Here is a 14,980-nt window from a genome sequence, read left to right on the forward strand (position 1 = left end):
ATAGGGGGGGCTACTACTAAGGGCACTGCATAGGGTGGGGACTACTACTGGGGGTACGGCATAGGGGCTAGACTATTACTGGGGGTACTGCATGAGGGGGGACTACTACTGGGGGCACTGCATAGAGGGGACCACTTCTGGGGGCACTGTGTAAGGGGTACTGCATAGGGGGACCACTACTGGTGGCACTGTATAGGGGGACCCAAAGCATATTCTTGCATCTGGGCCCACCACTCTCTAGTTCCGCCACTGCATCAGACACAAAAATATAATTCACTTCAAGATTTTGAAAATCTCTATTCAGTTCTCTAGATGTGAAGTATTCTGTGACATCGGCAACTTTACAACAGTATAGCCAGTATTTTTCCTCCTATCTTTACAGTGGTTCCCTCTATTTCCATTGTAGAATTTGGTACAACAATATTCAACATTCATCCCTGCTCAGACTTCTTTTCATTGGGAAGATGTAGAAAACCTTCTAAAGAGGACAAGTGGAGAAGCTGCCCATTGCAACCAACCAGCTTCTACCTATCATTTTTTCCAATATACTAGATCACACCTGCCTACTCTCCCAAAATGGTCGGGAGCTCCCAAAAAATTGTGTGTCGCTCCCGGCCTCTTGGAAGCCTGTACTAGATAAATCATAACTAAAATCTGATTGGTTACTTTGAGGAACTTTTCCACTTACCCTCTTTAGAAGATCTGATACATCACCCGCCAAGTGTTTTATAGTTTCCCCAAATTACAAAAGCAGCCTGGTTACCTACAACTCATGACTATGGGCCTGGTTCAGAGGTGGCTGGATAACTGCGCATGAGTTGCAGGTGGTTACCGCCCGGGGACGCAGATCGGAATTCCATGGAAATCCATGCAAATCTGATAGGCGGTCCTGGGGGGGGGGGGTGATGGTGTTAGGGATTGCATTGAGAGACGCAGTTCCACTGATGCTGGCGGACAAATTAAGTGGGACAGTGGAAAAAGGACCATGGTCTCATGGGCAAGGGCCAAGGAAGAGATAGGGGAGACCAGGAGATGCTGGGGATAACATAAGAGGAAGCTACAAGTGAGAATGATAATAAACAGGAAAATTGACAGGCCCAAACAGTGCCCCCTGCCCTGCGGTGCCCTGTGCCATGGCACTGGTCGCACTACCCTAGTTACGGCCCTGGTTCTATGCCGTATGATGTGCGTGCATTCGTGAACTCAATACAGTGATAACAACAAACTTCTCATCTGAGCACTGGTGCAGGAACCAAATACCAATGTACACTCACCTGAATGCAAACATACATACATAGATACATACATACATACATGCCCACAGTGATCTCTATGGCCGCACAGATGCTACTTAAGCAGTTTTAGCCACACATTGCTGCAAGGTATTCCAGGCCTGTTCTTCTGATTGCTCCTGAACCACTCATGTGTGTACTCTTTAGTATTGCTTGTGTGAGCCTGATCTGCCCGTGTTCAAAAAGTACACAGATTTAAATGAATGTCATTACTAGAATAATGATAAAGTATAAAAGAAAAAAATACCTATTCAAAAGTATAAAAAACTTTTCAATTATACTGAAGACATTTAATAAGCACAGTGGTCAGCATTGTGCTTCCAGGTCTTGGAACCTCAGGTGTGAGTCTGACCACACTGATATCAGCAAAAACTTGTATGTCCTCCCTGTGTTCATGACGGTTTCCTCCTACAGTACAATGTTATCTGGTTTGGGGCAGTTTTTAAATATTTGAGATTCTGTAGTCAGTTTTCCTACATTTGATTTGTTATAGTCATATTGAATACAAAATTGCCATTCCAAACAAGAGTAAAATGCAGAACACAAAACATACTTGCTGGTACCATAACAACCGATATCTTTAGGATATTTAACTTCTTGCAGAGAAAAAAAACAAAAATAAAATTATTTTCTCAAGCATTTGAGAACATTACAGCAATGTTATTTCTCTCATGCAGTAACAACACGGCTCCTCTCACAGAACAACTTAAATCCCACATGAAGGGAATAGGGAATAAAACAGGAAGTGGGTTGTAATGAGCTAGGGTCTCATTCTACTTACAAGGAAGGCTGGTCTATTATGTATTGCAGGAAGAGGAAGAGACCAGTTACAACTGAACAAGAAAAAAATAGATGTATCTGCAAAATGTGTAAATTTAAAGCTTTACATTTTCTAGAGGATATGAAGTACTACAAATACAACAACAGAAATAAGACACTGACTGTGGATCCCATGTCAATGCCAACTGTGTGGGTCTGGAAAATGTATTTAATCCCCCAGTGACCCTAGCACAAAATTTAGATTGTATGTGTGATTTAGAAACAGTGCAAAAAGACTTGGGAATATTACATACATGAATATATTGAAATTTTACTCTGTCCAAAGTGCTTTTAGAACAATGTATGAGGTAAGTAAATAGCATGCAATGGCAACTATTATTACCTATAACCATGTCATGTGATGAACAGTTACCAGATCACTCACTGTCAACAGTAAGGAAACAATTACACAGCCACACTATGCACAAGATATCTGCACTAAAATAAATCTACATTCAAAAAAATGCACAGCTGCGTATTACAGTACATGCAACATCTGTCTTATCTGAGCAACGGTCAGACCCACCAGAGAAAGCTGTAAGATGCCAATCTCTTGCACCATGTGACCCATTGTCACCCCTATTAAGACATAACACAAACACATCTTTTGTTTCCAACTAACAACTCGTCAGCCTTCTTCAATTAGTTCTACTCCCGAGTCCCAACAGACTCTACATGTACAGGGTATTTATTATATGGGGAACAAAATAGCGACACTCAAGAAACCTAAATATATCACTGCAGCATATAATGCACATGTAATACTCTCTGTTGCTTACAATAATTTGTAGTAAGCTACATTTCCTTTTTTTACAGAGCAGAGCGGTCATTCCTTTTAATATCTCCAGTGTAGCTGTTAACAGTCCCTGGGTTTAGGGTTTTGACTCTGGAAAAAAGCAGTTTTTCAGAATTCACCACCAGTTTAATAAAAATTTATCTTTCTCTTCATATTAAATACAGTATTACAACCGAATATTGGGGTTTTATTATTTAATATTTATTGAAAATATGTTTTTAACACCCCCCAAAAAGTGCACTATTATCATCTGAAGTCCCTAGCATGACTCAATGAGCATTGTATAGTGCTATAAGCAGTTATTATGCAAGTATCATGTACATGTATAGGTATGTGGTAAGTGTCATTTAGCAAGTAAGAGTATGGTGCCATAGGTATAGGTATGTGGGGTCATGTAGCTAGCATAAGTGCCGTGGTAAGGATCATGTACCATGTAGTGTCATGTAGCATGTAATTATGTGGTATATGGCATGTTGGGATGTGGTAAGTTTAATTTAGCATGTAGGAATGTGGTGTCAAATAGATATGTGGTAAGTGTCATGTAGCATGTATTAATGTGCTACGTTACATACAACGTGAAAGTATGTGGTAAGTGTCATGTACCCAGTAGGCATGTGAAAAGTGTAATTTTCCATGTAGGGTTGTGGTGTCATGTACCGTATAGGGATGTGGTAAGAGTCATGTACCATGTTGGGACGTGGTAAGCGTCATGTACCGTGTAGGGACGTGGTAAGCGTCATGTACCGTGTAGGGACGTGGTAAGCGTCATGTACCGTATAGGGACGTGGTAAGTGTCATGTACCGTATAGGGATGTGGTAAGTGCCATGTACCATGTAGGGATGTGGTAAGTGCCATGTACCATGTAGGGATGTGGTAAGTGTCATGTACCGTGTAGGGATGTGGTAAGTGTCATGTACCGTGTAGGGATGTGGTAAGTGTCATGTACCGTGTAGGGATGTGGTAAGTGTCATGTACCGTGCTGGGATGTGGTAAGTGTCATGTACCGTGCTGGGATGTGATAAGCGTCATGTACCGTGTAGGGACGTGGTAAGCGTCATGTACCGTGTAGGGACGTGGTAAGCATCATGTACCGTTTTGGGACGTGGTAAGCATCATGTACCGTTTTGGGATGTGGTAAGCATCATGTACCGTTTTGGGATGTGGTAAGTGTCATATACAGTATAGGGATGTGGTAAGTGTCATATACAGTATAGGGATGTGGTAAGTGTCATGTACCGTATAGGGATGTGGTAAGTGTCATGTACCGTATAGGGATGTGGTAAGTGTCATGTACCGTATAGGGATGTGGTAAGTGTCATGTACCGTATAGGGATGTGGTAAGTGTCATGTACCGTATAGGGATGTGGTAAGTGTCATGTACCGTATAGGGATGTGGTAAGTGTCATGTACCGTATAGGGATGTGGTAAGTGTCATGTACCATGTTGGGATGTGGTAAGTGTCATGTACCATGTAGGGATGTGGTAAGTGCCATGTACCATGTAGGGATGTGGTAAGTGTCATGTACCATGTAGGGATGTGGTAAGTGTCATGTACCGTGTAGGGATGTGGTAAGTGTCATGTACCGTGTAGGGATGTGGTAAGTGTCATGTACCGTGTAGGGATGTGGTAAGTGTCATGTACCGTGTAGGGATGTGGTAAGTGTCATGTACCGTATAGGGATGTGGTAAGTGCCATGTAGGGATGTGGTAAGTGTCATGTACCGTGTAGGGATGTGGTAAGTGTCATCTACCGTGTTGGGATGTGGTAAGTGTCATCTACCGTGTTGGGATGTGGTAAGTGTCATCTACCGTGTTGGGATGTGGTAAGTGTCATCTACCGTGTTGGGATGTGGTAAGTGTCATGTACCGTTTATAGATATGGTAAGTTTCATGAAGCATGTTAGTATGTGATAAGTGGCATGTAGTATGAAAGTATGTGTTGTCATGTAACATGTAGGCATGTGCTAGTAGCGGACATGTACTGCTCCTCCTGTTCCCGGCACTCACCTCTTGCAGAGGGGTCGCACTCGCAGAGCTACCTTGACGTTGGCCATTGCCGCAACCTCATGTCATGCCCCGGACTCCAGCGCCCGGCATGGGGCGATCACCCCGGCTCCCCTGTGTGTACAGCAGCCGCCGGCTGGGAGGATGTGAGCGGGGAGTGACCGTACAGCACAGCGCACAGCCCGGGGGGCGGCGATTATACCAGTAACATCCCTGGAGGCGGGGGAGCTCACTCCGGCCGGCAGCACCAGCAGCAACAGGGTCCGTCGTCCGCTGCTCTCTCCAAGGCAGGCTCCGGGGCGTGCCCGGCACAGGGCGCTGATGAATGGGTGTAAGCCGGTAACTATAGTGCAGCATATCAGCGTCCTGTCACTACAATGACCTGCTCCAGCTTTCATCGCTGTTAGGTTACGGGAAGAGATGCGACACGTTTACTGACATAACATTTACTTATTACTCCCTGAGCCTCCTCACAGTGTATTTATATTATTATTATTCCTCTGCTTTTCCCACTTAATTTCTAGCTGCTGTTATACTGAAGCAGATGTTTCCAACCTCCGCCAATACAGTCCACGTTTTAATGATATCTCTGGTTGTGCACAGGTGATCTAATTAGTATCTCAGTCAATTTGATTTAACCATCTTGACTCAAGCATGAATATCCTTAAAACCTGAACTGTAATGGCAGAATTTGGGAACCTTTGTACTAAAGTGACATTAGGTTTTCTTTTAACACAAATGACTGCTATTCATCATCCTATTGCCAGTGAGGGCTAATGAGGGTACTGTGGTGGAACTGCAGCTAGAGAAGCTCAGACAGGACACAAGTGCAGCCCTCACTTATATAGTTACATTTACTATACAGCTCTTTTCAAAATGCTGTGGATTTGGCCACAGGATTTACATTTATGTTCATTACAAGCTCAGGAGCATTTTGCATAGAACATATAAAATACAGCAGCGGTGACTTTGTTAGGTGCCACATAGTACATTTACTGCATACTCCACTGAGCAGTGGGTAGATGAATGAATCCTCCAAAGCAGTTCTCAACTCCAATCCGCAAATAGTAAATACTACCAGACGAGGGATAGCCATCGACCATCGATAGCCATCATCACTAATGGGTAACTGTCGATGGCTTGTGGTTTTGTCATCGATGGCAGAGAGCCAATGGTTCTCCACCATTGATGGACGAGTGGGAGCTGATGGTTATTGTTTTTTCTTCTTAACGGGACGGAGCTTAGTGCCGCACCCGGCAGCCACTGAGCCCCACCCCTGCTTTTTATTGGCCCGTGGCCTTCCGTGCACCAATCTGTGGTGGCCATCGAGGTGTGCAAACCATCAATGGTTCACTATAGAAGGTTTTTGTGCCATCGATGGTAATCACTGATGGACCCATTGATGGTAACCATTGATGGTCATCCCTAGACCAGACATACAACGGCCCCATTGAAGAACACAGAAATGTGGCCACAACCACTTGTTAAAACTATGACTTAAAGTACTATGCTTCGTGGTGGCATGCAGAGCCGTAACTAGACTTTTAGGTGCCCTTTGCCAGAGAGAGCATTGGCGCCCCCCCCCCTTCTTTATTTTTTAAATGGGGACATAAGATAGTGCACTTGAAAAAGGGCCATGGCCTCAAGGGGAATGGCCAGGGAAGAGTTAGGGGAGGCCAAGGGATGCTGGGGATAAAAGTAGAGGAAGCTACAAGTGAGAATGATGATAAACAGGAAAATTGACAGGCCCAAACAGCGCCCCCTACCCTACGGTGCCATGGCACTGGTCGCACTACCCTAGTTACGGCCCTGGTGGCATGTGACTACAATAGAGGCTTTGGGCCCCCTCCAGGTCCCTTATACAATTCTCACCTCCCTCTTCGCACCCCTAAACCAACAGGTCATTACACTGTTTCCAATCTCCAGTCCTCTGTAATAGTGCATGTTTTCCAGGTTTCCTCACAAAGGGGCTCATTTATGAATGACTACATTTGCAATGCGGTTTGGATACGATATTAGCAGCCATGATCACATTGCAGTATGCCATCATACCGCCCGGATGTATTAAATTGCACCAGCGGGGAGCCCGTCCCTGCAATGTGCTGGGAGTGTATGACTGCGTTAGCGGTCTCTTCACTCCTGTGCTGGGACTCCAGCGTTCGGTCATGCCAACACTCTCCTGGTAAGTTTTGCGATATGTAGCCCATAAGCTACAGCAGCACAACGTCATCTTCAGATGGCGTTAGCTGCGGGGGCCAAGCTCCGGAGTGGCTTGGTAGATTTAACAGCATCACATCCGGGCATATAAATCTATGGGGGACGTGGCAGCTATCGGAAATGGAGGGACTGCAGCAGATATCTCCGATAATACATCTGGGGGATAATTATTTGCGGTTATCCTCTGAAAATGGGGGTTTTCAGGGAATATGCAACATATAGCATATGATAAATGACCTCCAGAATCACCATTGAAGTAATTTAGTACCATCTGTGGATGTTTTAAAATATGTCAGTCAGAAATGAATACACCTGTGCTGAAGCATGGAGTATGGAAAACATGCACTGTTAGGGTTCCCTGAGGACTGGAGTTGGGAAACACATGGGATAATTACCAATCCTGCAATATAGATTAAGGGGCCTATTTATCATTAAATATTTGTGGCATATTCCCCAAAAGCATTCAGGGGATATCCGCATATATTAAGTATCCCCCAGATCTGCTGTGGAAGGATTGCCTTCCATTTCCAACTGCAGCTGTGACCCCGCTTGGTTTATAAGGGGGTTGTGAAGATGTTGAGTTTGGCCCCCGCAGCTTATGGCTGCCCAGGTGAGTAGTCTATGATGTCCCAGTGGAGGGGGTACACTCACCAGTCTTCATAAGGTGCTTTTTAATTTATTTCAACAGCATAACAGAGACCTATAGCATCAATGTTTCAGTCCTGCATGTGGACCTCTGTCAAGATACACATACAAGTGAACCCAACCCCCATATATACACCATGGGGGTCATTCAGACCCACTCGCGAGCGGCAGTACGCGCGCAAGTGGGTCGATGTTCCCCACTGCGCAAGCGCACGACGGAGGGAGCTCCGTCGTGCGCATGTGCGAGACGCGGCGAGCGACGGGCTTCCCATCGCTCCGGGTCTCGCACCAAAGGGGCCGTGCTGTCGATGTTGATTGACAGCACGCCCCCTTTGGTGGGTGTCCCGGGGGCGTGCCTGCCAGACGGAGGCGTTCCCTACCGCCTGAAGCCGGCCCCACTGACATCACTAGTGATGTCAGTAGGAGTGATTTTGGCTCTGATAGAGCCAAAATCACTCCAGGGGTTGTGGCTGGGAAACCCGACCGCAGGGTTTCCCTCGCAAGTGCGATGGTCAAGACCATCGCGACCATCTTTTTGGACGCTCGTATATGCTGTGGGTGGTGAGCCACAGCTATACGAGCGTCCAGGAGGACGCTCCATTTTAATGGAGGAGGGCCCTGATTCAGAGCAAGCGCTCTGGTCAGAGCGTCCGGCTCTGAATCAGGCCCCATATGTATACATAAACAAAACACCCCTTTCAGTTAACAACGACACCCCCAATTAGGCTAAAACAGCACCTGAACGGCGCCAGGTCAAGTGTAAACAACCACACATATCTCTAAAGTGCAAACAGCAATTAGGCTAAGTTAATAATACAAACAGCCTTACTTACCACATTAGGAAATCTAGCAGCGCTATGATGCAAATACCGCCATTGGACAAATCTAGATTTCGTGGCCACCAGGCCCGGCAACAGAGGGGGACTATGGGTACACCTGTACCGGGCCCCAAGGTCCAGAGGGGCCCCGAGGACCGGACGGGCACAAAACAAGCCGGCAGACTTATTGTTCTTGCCGGGCCGCGGCCGCCGGGACCCAGAGCCACTGCACAGCCTGCACAAGAAGGTGATATGGGCTGCGTACAGAAGAAGGTGATAAGGGCTGGGGACAGAGGAAGGTGACTGGGGCTGGGCCAGAAGGTGACACGGGCTTGGGGCAGAGGAGGGTGATGGGGCTGGAGATGGAGGAAGGTGATGGGGCAGAGGAAGGTGATGGACTGGGGGCAGAGGAAGGTGATGGGACCTAGGGACTGAGGAAGGTGATGGGGGGTTTCTGGGCTGAAGATGGTGATGAGGGGCTGAGGACTGAGGATGGCTGGCTGCATACACCATCCCTCCTACCCCACAGCACTGTTATTGAGAAGACCTTGCAAGAGACAGAAGACAAGAACTGCAGCCTGCATCGTTGGTGACAGAGGGCCTGATTCAGAGCCGGACGCTATTTGCGCTCGCTCGTTCAGAAAAAGGGGCCGGTTATTTAAATTGAGCGCTCGCTCTTTGCGGTCTGTTGACGCCTCTATGTCTGAGCGAGTGAACGAAACATGCGCTCGCTATTTTGTAAAGACGCCCCCTGGCCGCTCGCATACTACGTCATCTCCGCTGTTTATTTGATTAATCGAGTACATCGAAAGGCATCTGAACTGCTCGCAGTGCTTGTGGTTGGATTTTCCTACCGCAATCATGCGAACAGTTCAGGCTATGAAACAACCAAGTGACGTGGTCGATGACGCTGCTTTGTTAATTATGCACACCCTTAAAACGCCCGATTTGACCGTTTGGCACGCCTGCGTTCGGATCACCACTCCCCGTTTTCAAGCACCTTCCCCTGTTACCACCCACAAACGCCTCATCCTGTCACTCAAATTAGCAGGCACTCGCTATTTTGCGAGCGCTCGTTTTCCGACCGCACTGACTGGTTGGCGCATGCGCATTACGACCCATGCGCAGATGTGCGAACATCGCTCGGAGCGAACGAGCGGCCGCTTACGAGCAGCTCTGAATCAGGCCCAGAGAGACAGTGTGGTAAGTCATAGTGTATTTTTACTTTTTAAATGTTGGCATATATTTCAGTTAACAATATCATGCTTCACATATCACACATGCAGGGGAGGGATGTGCGGGATCGGGGGTGGTGATGAGAAGGTGGGAGAAGTGTGTATCTGACTTAATAAGATGCCAATGTTTCTTTAACAATTTCGTTAATGTTACCTGATGAGGTATTAAAATGGGTAACACTTCTCTAGATGTAGAATTAGATCTCGTCTTTTTCAACAACTCATTACGATCTTTTTGTATTACTCTATTTTTACATTTCACAGGAGGAACACGATCAGTGCTGATGGCTATCATCCAAACTGCCCTACCCAGCTGATAGCCGGAATTTGCATTGCTCTTTCTAGGCTATTGGGACTTCCAGAACTGCATCGCAGTCATCCCCATTCACACAGCTGACAGTCTGTCAGGTCATGATCCGGCCTCGTGCTGTTAACCAGCTGAATCCAACCTTTGCTCAACACATTGTTGCACTTGTTGCATCTGTACTCCATTGATGTGACCCGCTTCCGTGCCTTGGCCGGCTAATTGGAGACACATGCGGCTTGACCCATTGCCGCACCGGCTGCACCAGGATCATCGTTGAAGTGACTCGCCTCCGTGCATCGGCCGGGAGCTAGAGACACACGCGGCCCATCACATTGCCGCATTCGCTTCACCAGGAGCTTCATTGATGTGACTCGCTTCCGTGCACTGGCCGGGAGCTGGAGACACACGTGGCTACACAACGCCACTTTTAGAGACAGAGCCCATACTGTTGGATATCGATCTGGTACACATAGGTGAGAGCCCTCTCATATATCTAGCACTCACCTTTACCGAAATATAACATTTATTCCAGTGTGCTGGGTTCATCCATTGATTATTATGATACTATTATCCTTGGTTAAGTAACATAGGAGACCTCCCAAAGAGGACAGAAGAAATCCCACTCTCCAACTATCCGGATCGCATTTACTGTCAATATATTTTTATGCATGATAGTATTAACATCATTTCAGCATTGTATTGTTGTCAACTCCTGCTTTTATTTGTTTTATATTGAATTAATTAACATTCAAGTTCTATTTTATAATTATTATTAAAATTATTATCATTTTCAATATTATTATTATTTTTTCAATATTGAATTATAAGTACTGAGTTTTTGCGCTGTGAACTACACCTATATTTTTTTCGGTTCCTGTGAACCTTATTGGGAGTTTTGACAGCTGCATGATCAGTATTTTTTAATTATTATTAGCACCCATTTAAAGGGATTTCTTTGCGAAAAGTAGAATCTGATTGGTTGCTATAGGCAACATCACTTCTTAAATAGAACTCCCATCTTAGTAAATTTACCCCTATATGTGTTTGCATCCTAATGCTCCTGTTCATGTCATTTCCGGCACATATCAAATACTACTGACATCCCATCTACCTGATAAGCTGCATACACACACACCGATTTTGTTACCAATGATTTTATGAACGATTTTCTGTCAGATTTTTTTTAAAGTGTAATGAACGATTTTTTGAATTAGAAATTATTTTTGTAACTTCCCTTAATGAAAATCGTTCAGTTGGTCAGTCAGAATGAACTACAAACGGGAACACGCATGAACGATAATCATTCATCGTTATAACTCAGAAACTGAACGATTTTTTCAACGATTGAACGATAACGACGTTGTTATAGTTAAATCGTTCAGAAAATCGTTACGTGTGTATGCACCTATAGTCCGGCATTCCAAGATGTTTGGGAACAGGAATTTAATTCTAGGGGTATACAGACTAATTGGGAGAAAGTGTATCATACTGCTAGTACCTGTTCCTCAAGTCTGGAAGTTGTGGAAACACAATATAAAGTAATGTCAAGGTGGTATCACTGCCCGATTACCCTCCATACATTTCCTCCAGGAGTGTCTCTGCTCTGCTGGCGAGGTCATCAGGATAGGGGTTCGTTATTCCACTTGTGGTGGGACTGCCCATTGATTGTCCCATTTGGAAAAAGATTATAGCCTTGGCATCAGAGATTCTGGGTTCACCTGTCCCGACTGGACCAGATTTTTGGCTTTTACCGCACTCGGACATACCCATTTCTAAATATAAAAGATGATGATCTCAGTCTGATGGAGTTTTTCTGTACCTCCCTCACCCTGGGAATGGTTCCAATGCATAGATTTCTTTATGTCAATGGAGGAAATTTTTTACTCGACCCCCGAAAAGCATTCTGATTATGTGACACTTTGGTTTAGTTGGATGCACTTTAAATCTTCCTCCTCCTACAAGGATCTGATACCCCGGGATCAAGTATAAGTAACTGCTTTGATGGACTATAATATGTAGCGTTGTCAACTAGATTTTTGAATAGCGATATACTTTTACTTTTGTTATATATTGGATATCTGTGTTCTGCTCTATATCATTCCTTATGTCCCCCCCTCCCTATCCTTTTCCTATTTTCCCTTGCGTATCCCTGTAATGTTTGTCTGGTACTATGTTAATATGTTTTTGATTGTATTATTTTTCTGCTGTCTAATAGATATACATACAAATTGGATGTCGTACTGGTGTCTTTTGTTTTTACATTGAACGATAATTGTTTGTTCAGTATTTCTCTTTTTCTGTACTGCTATTGTATATGTATATTGAAAAATCAACTGAAAATAAAGAATTTATAAAAAATATAAAAAATTAAATGGATAATATGTTTTACTGATATTGGTATTATTGCTGCGGAGATTAGTAATATCACAGTTATATTGTGCATAGATCGCAGCAGCAACATTACTATATTATTAATGTAAGTGGGAGGGATACAGATGCATTCTGAAAGTCAGAAGCAGCTCTGATCATTATTATTATTATCATCTGTTCCTATTTTGCACACGGGATCATGCACACGCAAATGATCCACATCCACACAGCTGCATTTGTGTCTTTCTTATGGTCAGCATGGAACACGTTTATCCTTAGTGTACATTGGCTACTACTTATATGTTCCCACCAACCCCAGGCCTGTGGGTATATCAGCCAGCATGGCTATGGAGGCGCAAGCATTTTTGGTGCACATGTGCAGTTTTTTTTGTTTTTGCTTGGCGGGTAGCAAATTGCCTTTATGTCCAACTCAGTATCTACCGTATCTCTCTGCATGAGCAGAGTAATACTAAATATTGCCACTAGATGTCAGTATAAAACTGTCTCATGGCTGTATCCAGAGTTTATTTTAAATTAAGTGAAACAAATGTCTAAAGGGGGGTATCCATTTAGTGATACTTGCAGGCGATTGCACGATAACAACATCATTATCATGCAATCGCTTGCAAATCGCGCATGTATCGGGCACATTTAGGTCAGAAACGACCAGGGATGCATGCCCGTTGGTCATTTCCGACATCTATCATCGCCCGTACATGCTGGTCAACCTGACGATCACGTCAGTTTCAGCATGTACGGGGATGATGGATGTCCCTACACTGAACGAGTGAACGTTCAGTGTAGGTACATCACAGACATAGAAACGACAGCACGATTACAATGTCGTAATCGTGCTGTCGTTTCTATGTCTGTTAATGGATAGGCACCTTTAGCTTAATAAGAACTCATTTAAATCTATTTTGAGCACTTAGGGCCTGTCAGGTAATCCTACGTAAAATTCTACATTTATTTTTGTACAGTTAAGATGACATAATGTATCCCTGCATAGCTATATAGGGCTGTGAATATCAGGGTACAGGTGCTATGGGCACCCTGATTACCGGGCACTAGGAGCTTTTCTCAAAATTCAACTTGTCATAACAGGCGGATAATGGAAGCTGCCTACAGCTGTGCTTTCCATGAATATTCAGCCAGAAGGTGATCTGAGCAGCAGGGCCCATAGATTCCACAACCCAGGGAATTGTGGAATGATATTGCACAGAGAGGCAGACAGGCACGATTAAGGGGCCTATGTATCAAGCCGTTTTTTACATAAAAGTATGCAGAAACTGCAGTATCTGCATAATTTTATGTATTGTTCATATGTACTAATAGCACAATGCAGGAGATTTTACAGAAATCTCCGGCAAAGTGCTAATTAGTGCTGCAGATCACAGCCCCCATTATTATCAATGGGGACTACGATCTCTCCCCCTCAGCCCCTGGCCAGCTCCGGAAGCTGACACTGTGCGCATGCGCAGCGTCAGCTTCCCCCGGGGAAGTTTTTCACTTCTGTGAAAGACTTATCCTAAATACCGCTGTCCCTGCGAGTTCCTCTTAGTGCATAGTGGGGATAGTTAATTAAAAATGAAAATATTCCCGGTGAGATGGATACACAGGGGCGGATTGGGATGGAAAACCAGCCCGGGAAATTTTTGGAAGCAGCCCTGATTGGGGCAGGCTTTGCTGAGAGGGTGGGGTCTGCTGAGGGAATGGGATACTCCCTCTTTATAGGGCCTGTTTCTAAATTGGATGCAGTTGCGGCTACTACTAATCCCTTGCATGGTCACAGATGTGAGTCCGAATGTGCAAGGACTGAGACACCTACTCTTATGGCTGGTACACACTAAACGATATGTTGTCCGATCAGACGGATCGGACGACATATTGGGCACATCTCTAGTGTGTATCCTCAATGTACTGACGATGCACGCTCTGGCGCATCATCAGCGACATCGCCCTTTGGACTTGCATGCAGGTCCGACATGTGACATCATTAGCGACGGCCATGCTGCCAAATGCAGCATGGCCCCCCGCCATTGCAATGTCGCTCCCGACACCACCGCTGGTCCCATCACTAACGAGATTGTGCTGGGTACAAATGTGTACCCAGCATTAGCGCTTGGGGCACCTTTAGACACCACCATTGGTTACGCTATCAAAACTTGCACCAGCCATATGCAAGTTGCATTTCATCAGAATATGGCCTCCAATGTGATCGATTCAGCATCTCTGTACGCAACCATATATATATATATGTGCATGCACACACATACACAGTATATAGCAAGTAGATGGGTGGCACTTTAGTTGTGTGTGTGTGTATTATATAAATATATATATATATGACCATACGGAGGTATCGGTTTTCTGTTAGGTGTCAATACACCACCAATATAATGGATCACAAGCCCTGAGAGTGCCACTACATTGGAGTTGACTGTTTGGAATTTTTTGGAGGCACACAGGCTGGATG

General features: G+C 44.9%; 1 protein-coding gene and 1 long non-coding RNA gene across 2 annotated transcripts in view; one reads left to right on the top strand and one right to left on the bottom strand.

Annotated features, from left to right (window-relative positions):
- Positions 1–5,025, bottom strand: part of STARD9 (StAR related lipid transfer domain containing 9) — a 155,840-nt gene extending 150,815 nt beyond the window's left edge. Inside the window, exon 1 of the mRNA XM_088471260.1 lies at positions 4,916–5,025. Coding sequence (XP_088327386.1) covers positions 4,916–4,962 — 47 coding nt within the window. The 5' untranslated portion in view covers positions 4,963–5,025. The remainder of the gene's footprint in view (positions 1–4,915) is intronic.
- A 138-nt stretch (positions 5,026–5,163) lies between these two features.
- On the top strand, positions 5,164–10,928 carry LOC148525125 (uncharacterized). Its single transcript, XR_015878318.1, has 2 exons — positions 5,164–5,251; positions 10,092–10,928. It is a non-coding gene; the product is annotated as an uncharacterized LOC148525125 (long non-coding RNA).
- Positions 10,929–14,980: the final 4,052 nt, after the last annotated feature.

Source organism: Taudactylus pleione, unplaced genomic scaffold (genome assembly GCF_031769625.1).
Source record: "Taudactylus pleione unplaced genomic scaffold, aTauple2 ptg000113l, whole genome shotgun sequence".
Classification (NCBI taxonomy): domain Eukaryota; kingdom Metazoa; phylum Chordata; class Amphibia; order Anura; family Myobatrachidae; genus Taudactylus; species Taudactylus pleione.